We start from the raw sequence: 18,898 nt of genomic DNA, 5'->3' as shown, positions 1-18,898 counted from the left end.
TGCTGATATATTGATTGGTGCGATTAATCGCATCCAAAATAAAAGATTTGTGAACATAATATATGTTTGTGTACAGTGTATGTTTATTATGTATATATAGAGACACGCATACAGTATATATTTAGAAAAGGTTTACATGTATTTATATATTTATATTCATATCATTTATTTTATATATAAACATAACATATTTTTCTTAAATATTTACATGCATGTGTGTGTATTTATTAGTGCTGTCAAACAATTAATCGCATCCAAAATAAAAGTTTTTGTTTACATAGTATATGTGTGTACTGAGTATATTTATTATGTATATATAAATACACATCCATGCATGTATATATTTAAGAAAAAAAAATATGGAAAGTATTCAGACCCCCTTAAAGTTTTCACTCTTTGTTATATTGCAGCCATTTGCTAAAATCATTTAAGTTAATTTTTTTTCCTCATTAATGTACACACAGCACCCCATATTGACAGAAAAACACAGAATTGTTGACATTTTTGCAGATTTATTAAAAAAGACAAACTGAAATATCACATGGTCCTAAGTATTCAGACCCTTTGCTCAGTATTTAGTAGAAGCACCCTTTTGATCTAATACAGCCATGAGTCTTTTTGGGAAAGATGCGACAAGTTTAAGACAATGGCACAAAAATAACCGCTCTCAAAAAAGGCAATGTTATATATCGGGATACTATCCGCTTCATTTAATGTAGTCAAAACAATATTCACTATCACGGGAGAATCTGAGCTATTTTATCCCCAGTCTAAACACAAATGTCACAAATGTCTGGGTCATTTAATCCAGAGTCAACACAAGCTGCTGTCTAGGAGCTAAAATGTTCTGTGAAGTGTCCATAGTCCCCATTTCTATCTCTCTCTCCCTCTTTGTCTTACGCTCTCTCTTTCTGAAAGATTCATGATGTTTACAGCCGGGTAGTGGAAACTTACAGTGTCATGTGACCAGCAGCGTCCCGATTCATTATCACACTGGAATGTTACCATAATCCTTTTATCCTTTACTGAGCGAGAGAGAAAGAGCAGCGTGTGATCTAATCAAAGCACACTGAATTACGCTGCTCAGAAAAACAGCGGGGAAGGAGATTGGAAAATTAGACACTAAAGAAAATCTAAAATGATAAAACAGTGACAAAGACACTCAGGACAAAAGAGCAGCGATGAGGAAAACCTCAAGGGGCCTGTTCACACAGAAAGTGTTTTTCCATTCCACTGCGATACTTTCACATTGTTTTTCTATGTAAACTTGTGCTAGATGGATGTGTTTGAACTTTGGGCTCACATCTTGCATCTAACGCATGACACCATGTCATATATATGCACAGATCAAGCTTTTTAACTTGAGCTTTTAAGTTCAACTTCAAGTTCAATTTTGTGATTACAGAAGAAGATGGAGGAGGATGAAGGAGGAAGAAGAAGAAATTATTAAATATTATATTGTAATTTCACTGTAGAATAAAAATAAATAAAAGAAACATATATAATTTACATAAATTATTTAATATTAATAAGAGTGCAACTTTAAAATTACAATGCTAATATTTATCTATATCTATCTATCTATCTATCTATCTATCTATCTATCTATCTATCTATCTATCTATCTATCTACTGTGTGTGTGTGTATATATATATATATATATATATATATATATATACACACACCATACACACTACACAAAAACTTTTATTTTGGATGTGATTAATCGCGAATATTTATATGAAATTTGATGAAAACCAAATCCATTTCAGAATTGAAAGATGAAGATGATCTGCTGCCTCTGACGGGCTCAACCAGTTTAAAGATGCTTCCTGGTTATATATATATACACACACCATACACACTACACAAAAACTTTTATTTTGGATGTGATTAATCGCGAATATTTATATGAAATTTGATGAAAACCAAATCCATTTCAGAATTGAAAGATGAAGATGATCTGCTGCCTCTGACGGGCTCAACCAGTTTAAAGATGCTTCCTGGTTCCAGAAGCACTGCATCCAGGGAGCATGTTAGGGAAGCATGTTTAAGTGCCGCAAACCCTTCTTCAGCCTCTACACAGTCCTTCCCAAAGCGTCACCTCTCTATAGCATCTGTCCCTACTGTCCCTCACTGCCTGTCAGCTGTGCCACGGATTTCCACCAAACCAGGGGTGGCAAGCCTTCTCTTTCATCGGACCCTGAGCCCTTCAGATGCCCTGCAGGTCCACAGCTATGCAGCCAGAACAGCGCTCCATAAACCTCAACAACCCAGCACAGAGAAACCCAGAGAAGACCTCAATGAGCCAGACATCAAACCAGATGTGAGGCCAAATACGCCACAACCAAACACAAAGGTTGGTACATATATTGACTTGGTGTGTTGATATTTGATTGGGCCAGTTAAAATGATTTTATAGTACTATAGCATATAAAAAATCAAGTAACTAAATATTATGCAATTAAAACAGCAGTTTATTGATTATAAAATAACTCAATAAGCCAGTGATTATTTTCATGTAATTGCTGATAAAAGGCCTATACATTGGAATTATATAATATTAGTATGAATTGATTAAAAATAAATCGCCAAAAAAAAAAACGAAAATCAACCAATTTAAGTGAATTTAGCAGTCACAACATTATAATGAACAGCATGAAAAATTATTTGCTAAAGGCATTTAACAGTGTCATTAAATTATTAATATTGTAATGATTGCTTTTGAATGAAATTACTTCAAAGGTAACTTGAATGTAAAAACAGAGGAAATGAGCTGCACATTATCCAGTATTGACTACTTCTGATAAATCTCCGATAACTGATGATACCACAATATCATGCAGTAGTAGTAAGGTGCACTATTATTTTAAGTTTGTTTAAAAGTTTGAGGTCAGTGAGGCTTTTTTTTTTTAAGAAATTGAGTACTTTTATTCAGCAAGGACGTATTCATGTGATTAAAAGTGACAGTAAACACATTTATAATGTTAATGTTCAAATAAATGATAAATGCTGTTGTTTTGAACTTTCGTTTTATCAACTATTTGAATAATTCAGAATAATTTCTGATGGGTCATGTGACTCATATTAGAATGATTTAATGTGATCTTGTTACACTGAAGATTTGGAGTAATGTCTGCTGAAAAATCAGCTTTGCCATCACAGGAATAAAGTACATTTTTAAGTGTATTCAAAACAGTTATTTTGCAATAATATTTCAAAATATTACTGTCTTTATTTTTTACTTAAAAAAAAAATAATACAGCCTTGGTGAGCATAAGAGTCTTTAAAAAGCATAGCAACTCCAAATTTTTGAACGGTAGTGTGTGTTAAAGGTATATTTTTAAAAAATGACTTCAACATGAATCCAAATTAAATTTAACTCCTCTCTTGCTTTTTTCAGCTTGAAATCGAGGGAGAGAAAGAGAATAAGAGCATGAAGAGGAAACTGCAGCCACTCAGTAAATTGCCACGCTTTCATCCCCTGCTCAGAGAGAGCTCCAGTGATGACGGTTAGGATCTGCTTCACATTGTTCATTGATTGTCGCATCACTGTTTGTGCTCTTTCTAATGAACTCCTTCACTCCACAGAGATTCAAGAGCCAGCAGCTGAGCCAGAGGAGACCGATCCCTGGGCCAGACTCCTTGCTCCCATGTGGCAAAGCAAGCAACGCAACTTTAGAGTTGAGAAGGATTTTAACTTCTGCATGGGCCAGCAACCTCCGTACTGTGCAGTGTGTACTCTCTTTCACACGTACACAGAGGTAACGCATGCGATTACCATCACAAAAATCTCTTATTGCTCAAAGCTCTTTTGAGTTGGCAAACACAGCAACTTGGTCTCTTTGGCTGTTTGATACTGCCAGTGGCTCAGAAATTACACGCTGAAGTCTGATTAGTTGTAAAAACAAAATGTAGTGGTAGATTTGGTACAGTCAGATGCAATTATCCCATTATTTGTGAGTGGATAATTGAAAAATGATTTGTGGAACCACTGTAAGACTGTGCTGTGCACTCTGCCGTTTTGTTCCATATAGAGTGACGTAATCAGCCTGAGCCAGAGCAGTTCTGCAGCTGAAGGAGACAAACGGAGGACCAAGCCACTGATTCCAGAGATGTGCTTCACCAGCAGCTCTGAAGGACACCTGTCCACTCCGAATGTGGAGGAAGACGGAACTAGCCAACTCGTCAGCTGCTCTGTGTGTAGTGTGCGCGTTCATACAAGTAAGCAGTTTGTCACTCTCTGTTATCACTGAAATATCTGCACTTGATATGATGTGTCACAGCTAGGGCTGTCAAAAAAAATTTTGAATATTTGACGAATTTAAAATAAAAACCCACATTCGGATGCAAAAACGTTGCATTCTAATTTTAGGTGTGCGTTGAGGCAGCCTTATCAGTGGCGCACGAGATACGATGGCGATGTAAGTGTCATTGCATTTTAATGTTTTTGTTAGCCTATCCAGTTGAAGCCACTAGATGCGGCGGTGCTGCGTTGTTAATTTCAAATATTGCGGGAAAAGAGAACATCAATGAGGAGAAGATCTTGTTTACGTCAAAACTGAAACCAAGCCGTTCACACAGAACACATATTTTGCACATTTTCTAGAGCAGTGTTTCTCAACCCAGGTCCTGGGGCGCCCCCCCAACACTGCTCATTTTGTATGTCTCCCTTGTCTGACACACCCATTTCAGATCCTGGAGTTTCTTCTAATGAGTTGAATCAGGTGTGTTTGATTAGGGGGAGACACAAAATGTGCAGTGCTGGGGGGCTCCCAAGACCAGGGTTGAGAAACACCGTTCTAGTTTTTTTTTTTCAAGAAATGCATACTTTTATTTAGCAAGGATAGACATTTATATATTTACATACATATTATATATTAAAACATTTTAATGTTACAAAAAATATATTTAGAGTTAAAAGCTGTTCTGTTGAACTTTCTATTCATCAAAGAATCTGTGAAAAAAAGCATCATAGTTTCCAGAAAATAATAAGCAGCACAACTGTTTTTCAGCATTGATAATAATAAGACATGTTTCTTGAACAGCAAATTAGCATATTGGAATGATTTCTGAATTATCATGTGATATTGAAACCTGGAATATTGGCTGCTGAAAATTCAGCTTTACTATCACAGGAATAATTTAAATTTTAAAAATAATAATAAATAAATGGCTGTTTGTCAATTGTAAAAATATTTCACAATATTGTTTTTACTGTATTTTGAGCAAATCGTGAGCATAATATACTTTTCTGAAAAAAATTAATGATCTTAACCCTACATTTTTAAACAATGTGTGTGCGTGCAATACTATATAAAATGAGGCAAAATGTGGCAGTGCTGCATTTTTTCAGGTTATTCATTGGAAAACTTACCTTGTTATTGTAAAAGCATTGCTATTCTGAGAATAGCTGAGGTATTCTCATATTACTGAAAAAAATAGTAGATAACAGTAGGTTGGCAGCATCTCTACTCCTAGTTAATTAATCACCAGCACTGTTTGTATAGCACGTCTGTTAAGCAGTGTAAGTTAAAATAGTATTGAAAGTTAACAAATTACTTTAACTTTCATTAGAATTTGTTGATTGTTCACCTTGCCTGAGCCCAAGTCTATTTCTAAGGTCAAAGACATAACTAACAAAAATGTATTTTTAGAAATGCCAGTTTTGCCGTAAATGGGTGAAGAAGAGCACTGGTTGCTGCGTGCAATGCTCACATGGCCGCTGTTCCACTTCCTTTCACCCGAGCTGTGCACAGGCAGCTGGAGTTCAAATGCACCCGGATGATTGGCCGTTTGTGGTCTACTTTACCTGCTGGAGACACAAGGGTGGCATCCAAATAGAGGTATTGACACAACACAGGACATGTGCAGGATTATAGCGAAGTCTAGATATGACAGCTAAACAATGGAAATGCACATAGAAGCAAATTCACTGTTTTTGTGTTAAATACATTTAGGGCTGTGCAAAAAATCGAGTAAAGCCGGTTCTGTGATTAGTAGTAAAGAACCATCACCTACTTTCAAATGGAGCAGCATTTACTACACAGAGCCTTTATTCACTGACAAGCTACGCAATATCGCGTTCATTATTGGCGATGAATTGCCTGTGATTATGAACGTGATATTGTGTAGCTTGTCAGTGAACTACGGCTCTGTGTATTAAATGCCGCTCCATCTGAAAGCACGTGATGGAGATATACCCCTAATCACAGAACCGGCTTTACTGATGAGATGCGCATGACAATCGCATTTGATTAATCGTGCATCCCTAAATACATTGAATGACACAATAAGGGAATGATAAGAGGACAGGTTCTCTTTCCTTTCCTGGTATTCAGCCTCTGCTCTGCACTGGTAGTTCTAACAAAGGGGGGGAACAGTGCTAAAGGCAAATAAGAAAATGCAACTAACCGTGTAATTGCACAGTTTGGGCAGCAAAATAAATCAACTTTTAAATAGGAAATGGAAAATGCTTCCCATTGCCTTGTTGACATTAAAGGTCTGATGTTTAATCAAACTTTATAGTATATTGGTGCAAATTTAGCCTGCCAAAAATAAAGAAGGACATGCTATCATTTACTGAAGATCCTCCGACTGTAGCTTTGTCCCAATTCAGGGACTGCATCTCTCAAAAATCATTAACTTCAAAGGCCACACAAAGGCTGAAACATTCAAACCAAGCATTGTCTAAAGTGATGATTTAGCCTAAGGGAGATAGTGACTGTGACCGCTGCTGTTGACGAGTGGAAGTAACTGGACTTCTTTTAAAAGTTATATTCAACTGTCTGAAAACAAAACAGCTTGGTCTAATTATGTTCATAATAAACTATATATTGAGTCTAAACTATATATGGAAGTCAGCATTTAAACTACTTTAAAGATGGTTTTGTAACATTTATATAGATATTCAAGTAAGTTGAAACTCAATTCTTAAGTGTAATGAAGTACTGACTCTGTTGTCACCAGTGTGCAATGAGTCTTGGGATAGTTTGGGTCATGAAGGGTCCATTTGTTGTACCCTTCGTGGCCAGGGAAATGAAGGCCACATTTGAAAGAAGCTTCGAAATGGGACCGCCTTCATGTGACACATTTAGCCTTCGAAGGATGCAGCCTCTGAATTGGGACACAGCTTGTGTGTCAAGGTCAAGTGTCATAAAATATCAGATAGTTTGACCTTTTTATAACAAGACAAAGTTAGTTCAAGTTGTAAAATGACTCTTGTTACTCCTCAAAAACATAATAATAATGAATTATTAATAGTGAAAAATATACTTCAAAGTGTTATTTTTTGTGTGTAAAATGACTTGCTTTAGACTTTTATTGAAAGTTTACATTTTAATTTTTTTTCCCAAAACCATATGAAACAATTTGACAAGTAGTAGAACCACTTCAAAAAAATTACTGTAAACTTTGTCTGGGTGGTTTATCGGGTTGTAATTCTGTTCTTTGAGTCGGTATGTATTTACTGTCTATTTCCACCAACACGTGTTATTATTATTTTGTTGTGCAGGTTGGTGACTAGTACAGTATGTAATGTCATAAGTATAAGCTTTTTGCTTGCTGCAGTCTGTCATGTTAGAGCATTATTGTTAACCATGCAAAAGATGTGTGTTGTCTGAGATGTCTAATATCTGATGTTATCTTCAGCAACGCAACAAGGCATCTATGCGCGAGTTGGAGAAGGGACAGAAAGTAATCTCCAAGCACAGAAATGGCCGTTACTACCATTGTGAGGTGGTTGAGCTGACAAAGGCCACCTTTTATGAGGTTATCTTTGATGATGGCTCATTCAGTGACAACTTGTTCCCTGAGGATATAGTGGTACGTAAGGGGTTAGGGTTACACAGCTCAAAACAATGTTTGATGATTAAAAGCAGTGTACTGAACTGAAGCCCTGCTGGTGTTTATTTTTCAGAATAGAGACTGTAGGCAGCTCGGTCCACCATCAGAGGGAGATGTAGTTCAAGTGCGCTGGACAGATGGCCTGATCTATGGAGCCAAATTTGTGTCTGACCATATCATCCCAATGTACCAGGTCAGAGGACAGCAAACACACTTGTGTACACTATTTGGGTTCGAGTTCAAATTCAGACACTGCAAAGTAGATGCGTCACAGTATGATGACTGTTTGCAGTGTATTCTGAAAATCATTATAATTTAGGATAGAAGACTGATGACTAATCGGTGTTGTATACTGTTAAAGTTTAATATCATAACATTCAGTACCATACATATTCACATAATAATGAAGTACAGTCATGACAGTCTTTGTTTTTTTTTCATGACGTTGGCCTTCATTGTTGTTGCTGCTTTTGTTAAAGCAGTAAGCTGTGAGAGATCACACAATAAGCTTACATTTCAGCAGTAGGCCCCATTTACCATGGGTACACTCCTTACCCATGGTTAAATCGCAGTAACCCACAGACTCTACTGGATTGTTGCTTTTATAAAACAGCAACATGATATAAACCAGTGGTCAAATAATAATATTTGTTTGTTTGTTTATTTTTCAACAGTTATTGTTAATCATAATTCTTATACTACTGTTTAAATATTTGTCAGTTAGATTTTATTTGAAAGAAATTAATACTTTTATTAAGTAAGGAGGCATTACGTTGTTCAAAAGTAACAGTAAATATTTTTATGATGTTTTATAAGATTTTTAATAAAAAAAAAATCATATTTTTAAATGTCAATCAAAAAAAGTTTCACAGTTTCCAACTCTGATGATAATAATAATAAGAAATGTTTCTTGACCAGAAAATCACCATATTATAATGATTTCTGAAGGATCGTGTGACATTGAAGACTAGAGTAACGGCTGCTGAACATTCAGCTTTGCATTACAGGAGTAAATTGCTTTTAAAAAATATTTTCAAATAGAAAATGGGTATTTTCTGCATTTATTTATTTTAAATAAATCAATGCAGTATTCTTTCTAAACATTAAGAAAAAATACAGACCACAAACTTTTGAATGGTATTGTATAATGAGAATAAACTATTCTTGTGTGTATCCAGCCGCCATATCACCCTGTAGCCCAAGACTGGTTGCCCACTGAAGCTAAGCAGGGCTGAGCCTGGTCAGTACCTGGATGGGAGACCTCCTGGGAAAACTAGGTTGCTGCTGGAAGAGGTGTTAGTGAGGCCAGCAGGGGGTGCTCACCCTGTGGTCTGTGTGGGTCCTAACGCCCCAGTATAGTGACGGGGGCACTATACTGTCAACAAGCACCGTCCTTCGGATGAGACGTTAAACCGAGGTCCTGACTCTCTGTGGTCATTAAAAATCCCAGGATGTCTTTTGAAAAGAGTTAGAGGTGTGACCTCGGCATCCTGGCCAAATTTGCCCATTGGCCTCTGATCATCATGGTCTCCTAACAATCCCCATATCTGTTAATTGGCTTCATCACTCTGTCTCCTCTCCACCAATAAGCTGGTGTGTGATGGGCGTTCTGGCGCACTATGGCTGCCGCCGCATCATCCAGGTGGATGCTGCACACTGGTGGTGGACGAGGAGATACCCCCTGACAATGTAAAGCGCTTTGAGTGCCTAGAAAAGCGCTATATAAATGCAACTAATTATTATTATTATTATTATTATTCTTCCACCAAAAGTTAGCAATGTGGAACTTAAGTCAAATTTATGATGCAACACACTTTAAGTGATTTCAGTCCGGCAAAACAACCCAACAGGTCTAGTTTTTTTCTTTTTTCCACTTACCAAGACAGGATTCTTAGTAATAATACAGGAAAATTCAGATCAGAGGATGTGCATTAGGTTTGTAATTGTTTATGTCTCTTCATATTTTACCATTGTGTCAACCCTGTTGCTTAATTACCCAACTAAATTATATTTTCTGGCAAACATTATAGCTGTCCTTCATCAACAGTGCACAAAATGAATACAAATTAGTTATACAGTCACACTCGAAAATAAGATTGTTCTTACATTACCTGAAGGCAGTGTAAATGTAGACTGTTTACCATTGCAAAGCAATTTAAATACCATTTTATAATGTAAATACACACAATTCCATTTTTAAATGTCAATATTAATTATTTTCCAGGTGGAATTTGAAGATGACTCTCAGCTTACTGTAAAGAGGGAAGATGTGTACAGTTTGAACGAGGTGCTGCCCAAACGTGTTAAAGCCCGCTTGGTGAGTGTTTTCCTGCCGGCGCCGCTTCATTAAATTATAATGTGCGGTACACCATCAAGAAACTCATTACAAAGCTACTTTCCTCCTTCTGTCTTATCACTGCAATAATAATCTTAACTTGTCATGACACAGTGCTACTGAACAACAAGTGGCTTAACAGACATTAAATACGTTTAATTTCTATCCCTAGTCTGTGGCGTCGGATATGCGCTTCAAAGGAGTGTTTGTGGAGAAGGAGGTGAAGCAAGACTCAAAAAGACAGCGTGTGATTAACTCCCGCTATAGAGAGGACTACATCGAACCGGTCATATACAGAAGCATCATGGAGTAACTTACTCCACACAGACAGTGTCTTCAACAAACAGATCAATTCGCCAGAAAAACAGGCTGGACTAGATGTCTCTGTTTAAAGTGGACAAATGTCATCACGTGATCAGACAACTGCAAATACAGTACAGAGCCTTTTGTTTTTAAAAACACCAAAATCAAGTTTTAGACCTTCAGGCTAAGTATGAATTCTCATTGCTGTGAACGGTCTTCAGCCAGCACAGATGAGAGTCCCAGAGATTAAATGCTAGGAATGTCTTTTGTAAGAGTGTTTGTTTGTTCAGACAGCACACAACCGGCTCAGGCTCAGCGGGGGCGTTGAACAGCTCTCGGGCTCCTACTATCTTCAATCAGGTGGCGGTAATGTTTCAACAGTTTTTTTTTTAATCACCTCCCTGCAGACCCACCGGCTGACCGCACAAGAACAGACCTTTAGGCCATCAGACAAATCTTTAGTCAGCGTGGATGCGCCATCCTGCTGACCTTTTTTATAGGTCTTAAAGTGCTTGGCAATATCTGAATCTCATGGATGAATCTAGTTTTTATTAGTACGAGCAGCTCTCATGTGTGATCTACTGTAAACATGGGACATTATATAAAACTAGCTTTATACTCTCATGTTTAGGTGGATACAGCAGCTTTGGATTTTGTTTTATTTAAATAATTTGTTGTTGAAGTGAAAGGAATGCCAGTTTCCTTGTTGCATATTAGTTCTGGATTTACTTTGTTTGTAAAAAGATGTATTTATGTGTGTTAAAGCCAGATTTTCTCTACTTTTTCTACTCTTAGTTGCATTAATATGCCAACACAGGTAAGACTGACTTGTGACCAGTCATGGTCGAACTGGTGCACTTATCCACTTTTTTTTTTTCCTCTTCAGTTGTGAGTTTCATAGTACTTAAGGCAGGGAAGGCAACATCTTGAAGCGCTCCATTTAGAGAGTGCCAAAGAAATGCCTCATTTAAATAACCTACATTATTTAAAAAAAAAAAAAAACATTGTTTTGTGGAGATTCCTTTAGCTGTATAGCATTACTGATCTTTGTCTGCAGTTGTTTTGTGCAGTAGACATTACACTCCTTTGAATTGGAATAGAGATCCATTGTTAATTTAAGGCTAAAAACTTTATTTTTAAATTAAAAGCAATGTCTCCTACCCCCCCTTGAACATTTGTCGTTTGTTTCATTTTAGACCCGTTTCGTATCACAGCCTGCATACACATCCAAAGTCAAAATGAATAGAGTGCTGCAAGGATAATTTTGGAGGCCAAAAACCCACAAATAAGTTAGCGTTCTAGCACTTTTCCATCATCTTGGAGTCAGTGGGGTTTTTTTGAATGCGTTTTGGTTAGGGTTAGGTGGCTTCATGTTTTATTCTACGAAATAAAACCATCTGTATTTTTTATTTTATTTTTTTTATATATATAATATTTTACTTGTCTTTCAGTCTTTATTGTCTAAATGAAGACTGAAAGAGGTGTCAGAAGTTTATTGGTGGTTAACCTAACTTTTATATCTGGTGATTGGCATTTAGGGTTAGATTATCATGATGAACAAAACGTGTAAGAATCATAAACTTTTGTTGGTTACAAAACATACTTTATTGTCGAGGGAACCAGGGTGATGCAAACTTCGAGGTTGGCCTACACAATATAGTGTGTTTCATAAAACAAGAAAAAATCTAGTGCCAGCTTGATTTTATACATTGAGAATTTCCTGGACAGTGAAAAGTAAAAAAAAAAAATAAGGTGTTCACATCACATCGTAATAACTTTTTGAGAATTAAATTGTGACAAAGAACACGCATCAAAATAACTTTGAGAATCCTCTCATTTATGAGAATTCAACTTGTAAAAACTGTTCCCGTTCTTATAGAACTTTTTTATTAAATTTATGACCGCTCCAAGTTGTACCACCTGACCACTGCAACGTAATTCAGAAACACTCAAAATCGCAGTACTTTCAGTAAAAAAATGTAGTTAAGCAGTTATTTTGTAATTTTTCTAAGTAATTCCTATAATTGACTGTTGTTAATGTATTGATAATGCAAGAATAATCTGAAACAAAATACTTAGTTACAATACAGTTTAATGTAACCGTTACAAATTTGATTTATTTTCTCGTAAATAAACTATTAATAAGCCTGTCAAGAAGGCACCAATGACTGCTAATTGTTGTATTTTGGTTTTGTCTATTGATTTCTCAAATTACACGGATTAATTTTAATAGGACGTGAACGGTTGGTTCCAAGCAGGATGTCCCAGGTTATCATCTAGTTACATTGATTTCAACATGGCTTGCAATAATTATTTGGTTATTGGTTAACATTACCATAACCACGTGGCTTAAGTGACATCAGCATTTCTCAGAGGAGATCTAATGAATGATCATGAGGACAAAAAAATGTATTTGCATTAACATGCATCACTGAATAGTTCAATCAAAGAACAATACATCTAAGAACTTGAGGTAAAGTAAATAGGGTTTAATTTGATGCTGACTTTAAGGTGTGTCTGAAAATACTTCAGTCTCCCTTTTCTCATGTCAGTTTATGCATTTTGAAAAACAGGTTTTGAAATATTAACTCAAAATACACTTAGAAGCTGCCACCTGCTGTCAACCAGTTCATTTTATTTATTTATATAGTGTGAAAGCCGTAGGGAAATCATCCTTCACCAGGTGTTTTTGTGTTACCAGGCTCTGAGAACAAGAAAAGCTGTTCCCAGGAAGCTTGCGAGGGTGTGAAGGAGCTGATGAGGTGAATGTGTTATTCCGAGGCAGCTCTTCTACTTGACTAGTCTTGGAATATTTTTGGGAAGGATTCCTGAGGGACGGGTGACAGTTACCAGGTTATGCCAATTATGTTGGATAATTAGGCAAAGTAATAATAGAATTTGTGACTGGGTCAAGTTCATATGCTCTCCTGTCAAGAAGCTGAGTTTTATGTATTTGTTTCTCTGCATTATTTCCATTTGTGTGGATATTCTAACAACAGTGGCAGCTGGATTTGTACATCTGAATGGTGTTAAAGCCACATCCCGATTATGGGTATGATAATGTTTTGTAGAGACATCTGTGCAAGGTGCAAAGCCACCTACAATTTTTATATATTTTATAAATTATATAAGCTAAAACTGCACAGGTTTATTTTTTTCTTATTTCATGTAGTAGCATTACTGTCACGAATCCGGTCCATGAACTTTCCTTTTCATTGACTCTCGCACCACACAAACTGTTGCATAGCACCCCGGACTACATTTCCCATCATGCATTGCACTGATTGCACTCAGCACAAATTGCACACACCTGTTTACACTGATTGCACCCAGCTGTTTCATATCACTCCCTCACTATTTAACACTCACTCTGATCCCTTCCCTCTGCCGAGTATTGTTTCAGCATTTATCACTCCCCTAGAGATAGCTACTTTACGGAGCCCTTGTCATTTAGCCTTAGCCTTAGCCTTAGCCTTAGCCTTAGCCTTAGCCTTAGCCCTTGTCATTTCTCCTTAGCCCTAGTCATTTCTCCTTAGCTTTAGCCTTAGCCCTAGTCATTTCTCCTTAGCTTTAGCCTTAGCCCTAGTCATTTGCCTTAGCCTTAGCCTTAGCCTTCTCGGTTTCTGATCTTCGCCTGGTTCCCTGGATTCACCCCTTTTGTCTTGCCCCTTTTGATTCTGTCTGCCGATCGTCGACCTGCTCTAGCCCTAGGACTATTCTTGTGTTTTGCCCACCATATACCTGTTTGCCCTCATCTGACCCATGCCTGTTTCATGACCACGTCTCTGTCTTCGTCTCAATAAAGCTTGCATATGGATCCTCACGTCTCGTCAGCCCCGTAACAATTACAATATAAATCATACTAATATCCTCTTACCATGTCCTACTTCAGCTCCTCACACTGTAGCTCTGATTAGCTACAATCCCCATCTCTACACCAGTGCATTCTCATGCTTATTGCTTAAAGAAACCACATCTATCATATCATCTATGTTCTGTCTTGCGCACACAGTGCTCTATAACTCATAGTTATCATCATGCAGGTTGAGTAAACAGTAGTAGTTTTGGCTCATTTGCTTGTGATGCCCTAGAGATGAAATAGGGCATGACCAAAGAAAAGCATATATAAATTTAAGATGACCTTGAGATCTAGTGATCATCAGCATGCACTGACTTGAATAACTTCTTTTGTGTTCCACAGGGGTTAATTTGGATAGGATAATTTGTCGAGCATAAATGTTTAGACATGAGAATTAGTTATTTCTGACATTCTTTGAATATAATGATATGGCGGAAACAGAAAGACTTTAGTTTTTATTTATTTATTAGATTTTTTTAGTGCAAAGTTGATGTATTTCCTCAGCGAGCAGCACGGATCAGCTCCAGGCATGACGAAACGGATATTGTCCTCTCTTGGAAGGCCAACCAAAGTAGTTTAGCTTTCACCATGAAACACAGCGCCTTCACGACATAGCGGCGGCGACAACAACAATACTACAACGAGAATAAAAGTTACGCCTCCTTTCTTTGCGTGAACAGTTGGGCGGCGTTATGCATATCTTCCCACATTGTGACGTAGACATGTGGGGGCGTGTTAGAACGAGCCGTTTTAGGTAGGCGTGGTTGACTCTTAACTTTTATATAGAATATCTCTTTGGATTTGAGACTTTATTCTTTGTAACTTTACAGATCTTCTTTATGCACCAAGAGCTTGTAACACTCCAAAAAGAAAGGAAAAATTTAAATGGCATCATATGACCCCTTTAACATCAAAATAAATTCACAAGAGCAAGCATATTGTTTGCACATGTTTATTTACATTAAAGGCAAAATAACTGCAATAGTAAGAGCACAAGTATAGATCTGGAACTTTAAGTCTGTCTAAATATCAATTAGTAATTGCAATGTCTTCTGGTCCATATCCTTAGGAAGGTGTGCTAGACCCTGATTAATGTAACATAAAAATACTATACATATTTATATATTTTGCTATTGTATTGTGGAGTGACCCTTTCATCAACTTTTCTATACTCCTCTGATTATGTAATGGTAAATATTACAATAACATAGCACAACAACAGTGATCAGCAATAATGATAAGCCTAATACTCACAATAAAAAATAATCTATATGGTCAGGAAAGGAGTGAAATTGTTTCCTTATGAAATAAATTCTTTGTGAAGCCAAACACTCAGGAACTCTCACAATGCAAATACCATGCCACAAAACACTGGGCTTTGATCTCCTCGTGAAGCCAAACACTCAGAAACAATGGGCTTTGATCAAGATAGGAAGATCTGGAATTTCTTTGTTTTTGTTCTGGTAGTATTTAAGGGAAAGTTGCAAATCAGTCATTGCGATTCTGTAGCCAGAAAACCTGTAGTATGGAATGTGTCCACACACTCTATACTATGTATTTTCCTGAAGTCAGGTATGCATCCTTTGCTCTTAGATTTATCTTTGAGAATTTGATGTCTTTTGTTGATTTGATATCTTTGAATTGATTATGTAAATGATACAAGTTTACCTGACAAATAATAAATTGTTATATTTGATTTATTCTGAACTTTTCTTGAAATTATTATGACTAGTAAACTGTGAGGAGGCTTTTGTTACCGCAAATCTACGGCCAGGATAGGTCAAACTGAAGGCTCATGAATGGTAGCAGTAGGCACGTCATCGGAGACCTTCTGATTTCTGTCTATCACTGATGTTAGCAAGTTGTACGGGAAAGGATTTACACTTTTTGTCATAAGCAAGCAGTCGGCGGCAGGCAAAACAGGTATTAGTCTACCTACACCCTCTGACTAACATCAGACTGGCGGATTTGTGATCGTAAGATCCACGTAAGGCCAACGTGAGACTTAAAAGAGACATTAGGTCCCCAGTGAACGGATAATTGAAAGTATTGAGTCTGGAATAATCAAATATCTAAATTAATATTTGTGATCATTAAATTTAGGCAATATTTCTAAGCAATATTTCGAATTAAAAACTGATCACGTGAAATTGGAGTCAGATTGAACACGAAGCTAGACTAAAAATTTAACTAAATCCTGATCAATTCAGAAGCGCAAAAAAAGACAGAATACGCATTAAACCTTCGACCAGGCCGCTGGATTTCGCTTTTTGAGCTGGCCGGTGGATTCTTACTGTCATATAGATCATAACACCATCTCAGAGGTAAGAAGTGGATTATCCTTCACCTGAAATGTTTGTCTTTTCATCCTGAAATGCAAGGCAAATGTTGGATTACAATATTAGGAACCACAGTTACCACAAATCCCTTCACTCGATTGGGATGTTTTCTTTTATTCTGGAAGGCAATGGCAGTGACCGTAACATCAAGCATATTTTGCAGTATTAAACACGTATTTATACCGATTTCATCAGGCTCCAAAAATTCTTCAAAAAGAGCACAAAGAATGGCCTTCTCACCTGCCTTAGTCGCAACTCTTGCGTCATCAGAACAGGGTGTTCAACGCACCACCGTTTCAGTTTAAAAAATGTTTTGCACCGTTTTGTCGGGGCTGAACGCAGCCCACGTGTGTTTAATTAAAACAATTTCCCTCAAATGAAGTCGTCACCTTTATTTCTACAATACATTTTGTCAAAGCAGCTTAGTGATATACAGGAAGTAGAAACTCAGCAATGGAGATTCTGCTTCAAAGCAGCTCTAAAAGACAACAGTAGTGTCATTATTTAGCTCAGGTCACTTCAGAACAATAACTGTGTGAAGTTAATTGATCAGCTGTATGGCAGTTGCTCAAAAGGTAGCTTACAACAAAGGTAGATTACTAAACTCTTTAAAGCAGGATGGATTCTGATTGGCTGTCCATGTTGTTTTTAATCTTTCATCAGCTGGGGGAAAAAAAAAGTTTAGTGCAAGTGATTTCGGTGGTATTGTTATGGTTGTGATGTGGACTATGCTTTTATTTTACATGTAGAATTATTTAAAATGATCTTTATCATTATACTAATTGTCCTTGGTGTGAATGGGCCTTAACACCACAATAACATTGGAATAATAAATTTCAGAACAATTTGTTTTCCAGCTGATGACCAATAAAAACATTGACAGCCAATCTATCCTGCTTTAAAGAGCTCAATCACTAAAGCATCAGACAATAAACAATGCATACGTGTTAATAATAAACTGAATGTTATCATACATTGGTGTGGAAGCTGTTATAGTTATAGTTACAATTATGGTTCTTTTTGTGAACGGGCCTTTAAGTCTAGTAATAACAAGTCTTCATGAGTCACTTACACAGTCATTCAACTGATTCGTTCAACAACACTAGTTCCAATGGTACTACTAACTATTCATGTAGCTGGAGTTAAAATAAATAATTAAACCGGCAATATTGTGTATAAAATATAGGTTCCTCAGTATTATATATTTTATTAAACTGTCGTGTCCACTTATTTGGTCTCTCAGTTCCTGAACCATGACAAGTTCATATATTTACACTGATTCTTACGTAAGCATTACTTTCATTAGCTTTTCTTTTCTAAAGCTCAGGAAGTGAATACTGAAGCAGTGTCATCTACTCAAATAGTAATCGAACACGCTTTGCATTAAGAGGCAGACTATAGCAGGGTAGAGCTGTAATGAAATAGAGGTATTTGTTTAGAACATGTATTTAGGTAAATATCATCTGTTTTACATGACACACAGATGCTTTTATATCCATCGAATACAATGCAATAAACTATGGTATTGACATACATTATCTGATAACCTGCATGAAGCACATCTGAACTGTGGTACTTTACACGACCAAAGGCTTTGAGCCAGTTGGACCTAAAAAATGGTCACGCTAGTTCATGAACAGATGAGCTGTATTCTAAATAAAGCATGCTACGATCTATAACAAGAATGTTAACCTGCTGAGTGAGTACTGGGTGAATGCTGACTGCAGTAATATTCCTGGCACATACTGTTTTCTGGCTGTGGGACATTTTTTGAGTATTGCTCACACACTGTGAATTGTTCACCTTTCATTAGAGCATGTCAGCACCTTAAAATTAAAGGGGAATATTAAATGACATTGATAGAAGGTCTACAATCTTTGTATAATGTAATGTATAATGCTAAATGAGGTTGAAGACTTTAGTCAGAGTGAATGCCATATTAGATTTGAAGCAATTATCAATGAGCCCATGTTTTCAGAAGTCTTTTTGAAAAATAAAAAGTTTGACAAATATTTGAGATTCTGGACTATTTGTGACATTGCAAGCTTTTTTGTACAGATTACTCCGATGTTTCCATTGTAGCACAATATTCCTTTTATCAGCAGGTTTTACACAAACTTGTTGAGTTCATGAAACTCAAATGCTGCTTTTAAAAAGAGCAAAAGGTGAAATGCTTAAATATTTAATAAAATATATAATATTTTGACAATTATTTT

At 36.6% G+C, this 18,898-nt stretch overlaps 1 protein-coding gene across 1 annotated transcript in view; it reads left to right on the top strand.

The window, feature by feature from the left end:
- The window catches only part of LOC107564389 (lysine-specific demethylase 4A-like), a 16,932-nt gene extending 6,167 nt beyond the window's left edge, over positions 1–10,765 (top strand). Inside the window, exons 11-21 of the mRNA XM_016249467.1 lie at positions 1,774–1,836; positions 2,008–2,360; positions 3,405–3,513; positions 3,593–3,765; positions 4,039–4,225; positions 5,415–5,419; positions 5,659–5,847; positions 7,652–7,825; positions 7,920–8,039; positions 10,071–10,163; positions 10,354–10,765. Coding sequence (XP_016104953.1) covers positions 1,774–1,836; positions 2,008–2,360; positions 3,405–3,513; positions 3,593–3,765; positions 4,039–4,225; positions 5,415–5,419; positions 5,659–5,847; positions 7,652–7,825; positions 7,920–8,039; positions 10,071–10,163; positions 10,354–10,494 — 1,607 coding nt within the window. The 3' untranslated portion in view covers positions 10,495–10,765. The remainder of the gene's footprint in view (positions 1–1,773; positions 1,837–2,007; positions 2,361–3,404; positions 3,514–3,592; positions 3,766–4,038; positions 4,226–5,414; positions 5,420–5,658; positions 5,848–7,651; positions 7,826–7,919; positions 8,040–10,070; positions 10,164–10,353) is intronic.
- The last annotated feature ends 8,133 nt before the right edge of the window (positions 10,766–18,898 follow it).

This window comes from Sinocyclocheilus grahami, unplaced genomic scaffold (assembly GCF_001515645.1).
Source record: "Sinocyclocheilus grahami isolate Dianchi unplaced genomic scaffold, SAMN03320097.WGS_v1.1 scaffold929.1, whole genome shotgun sequence".
Lineage (NCBI taxonomy): Eukaryota > Metazoa > Chordata > Actinopteri > Cypriniformes > Cyprinidae > Sinocyclocheilus > Sinocyclocheilus grahami.
Note: the sequence above shows the minus strand (reverse complement) of the source record. Positions and strands in the feature narration are given on the sequence as shown.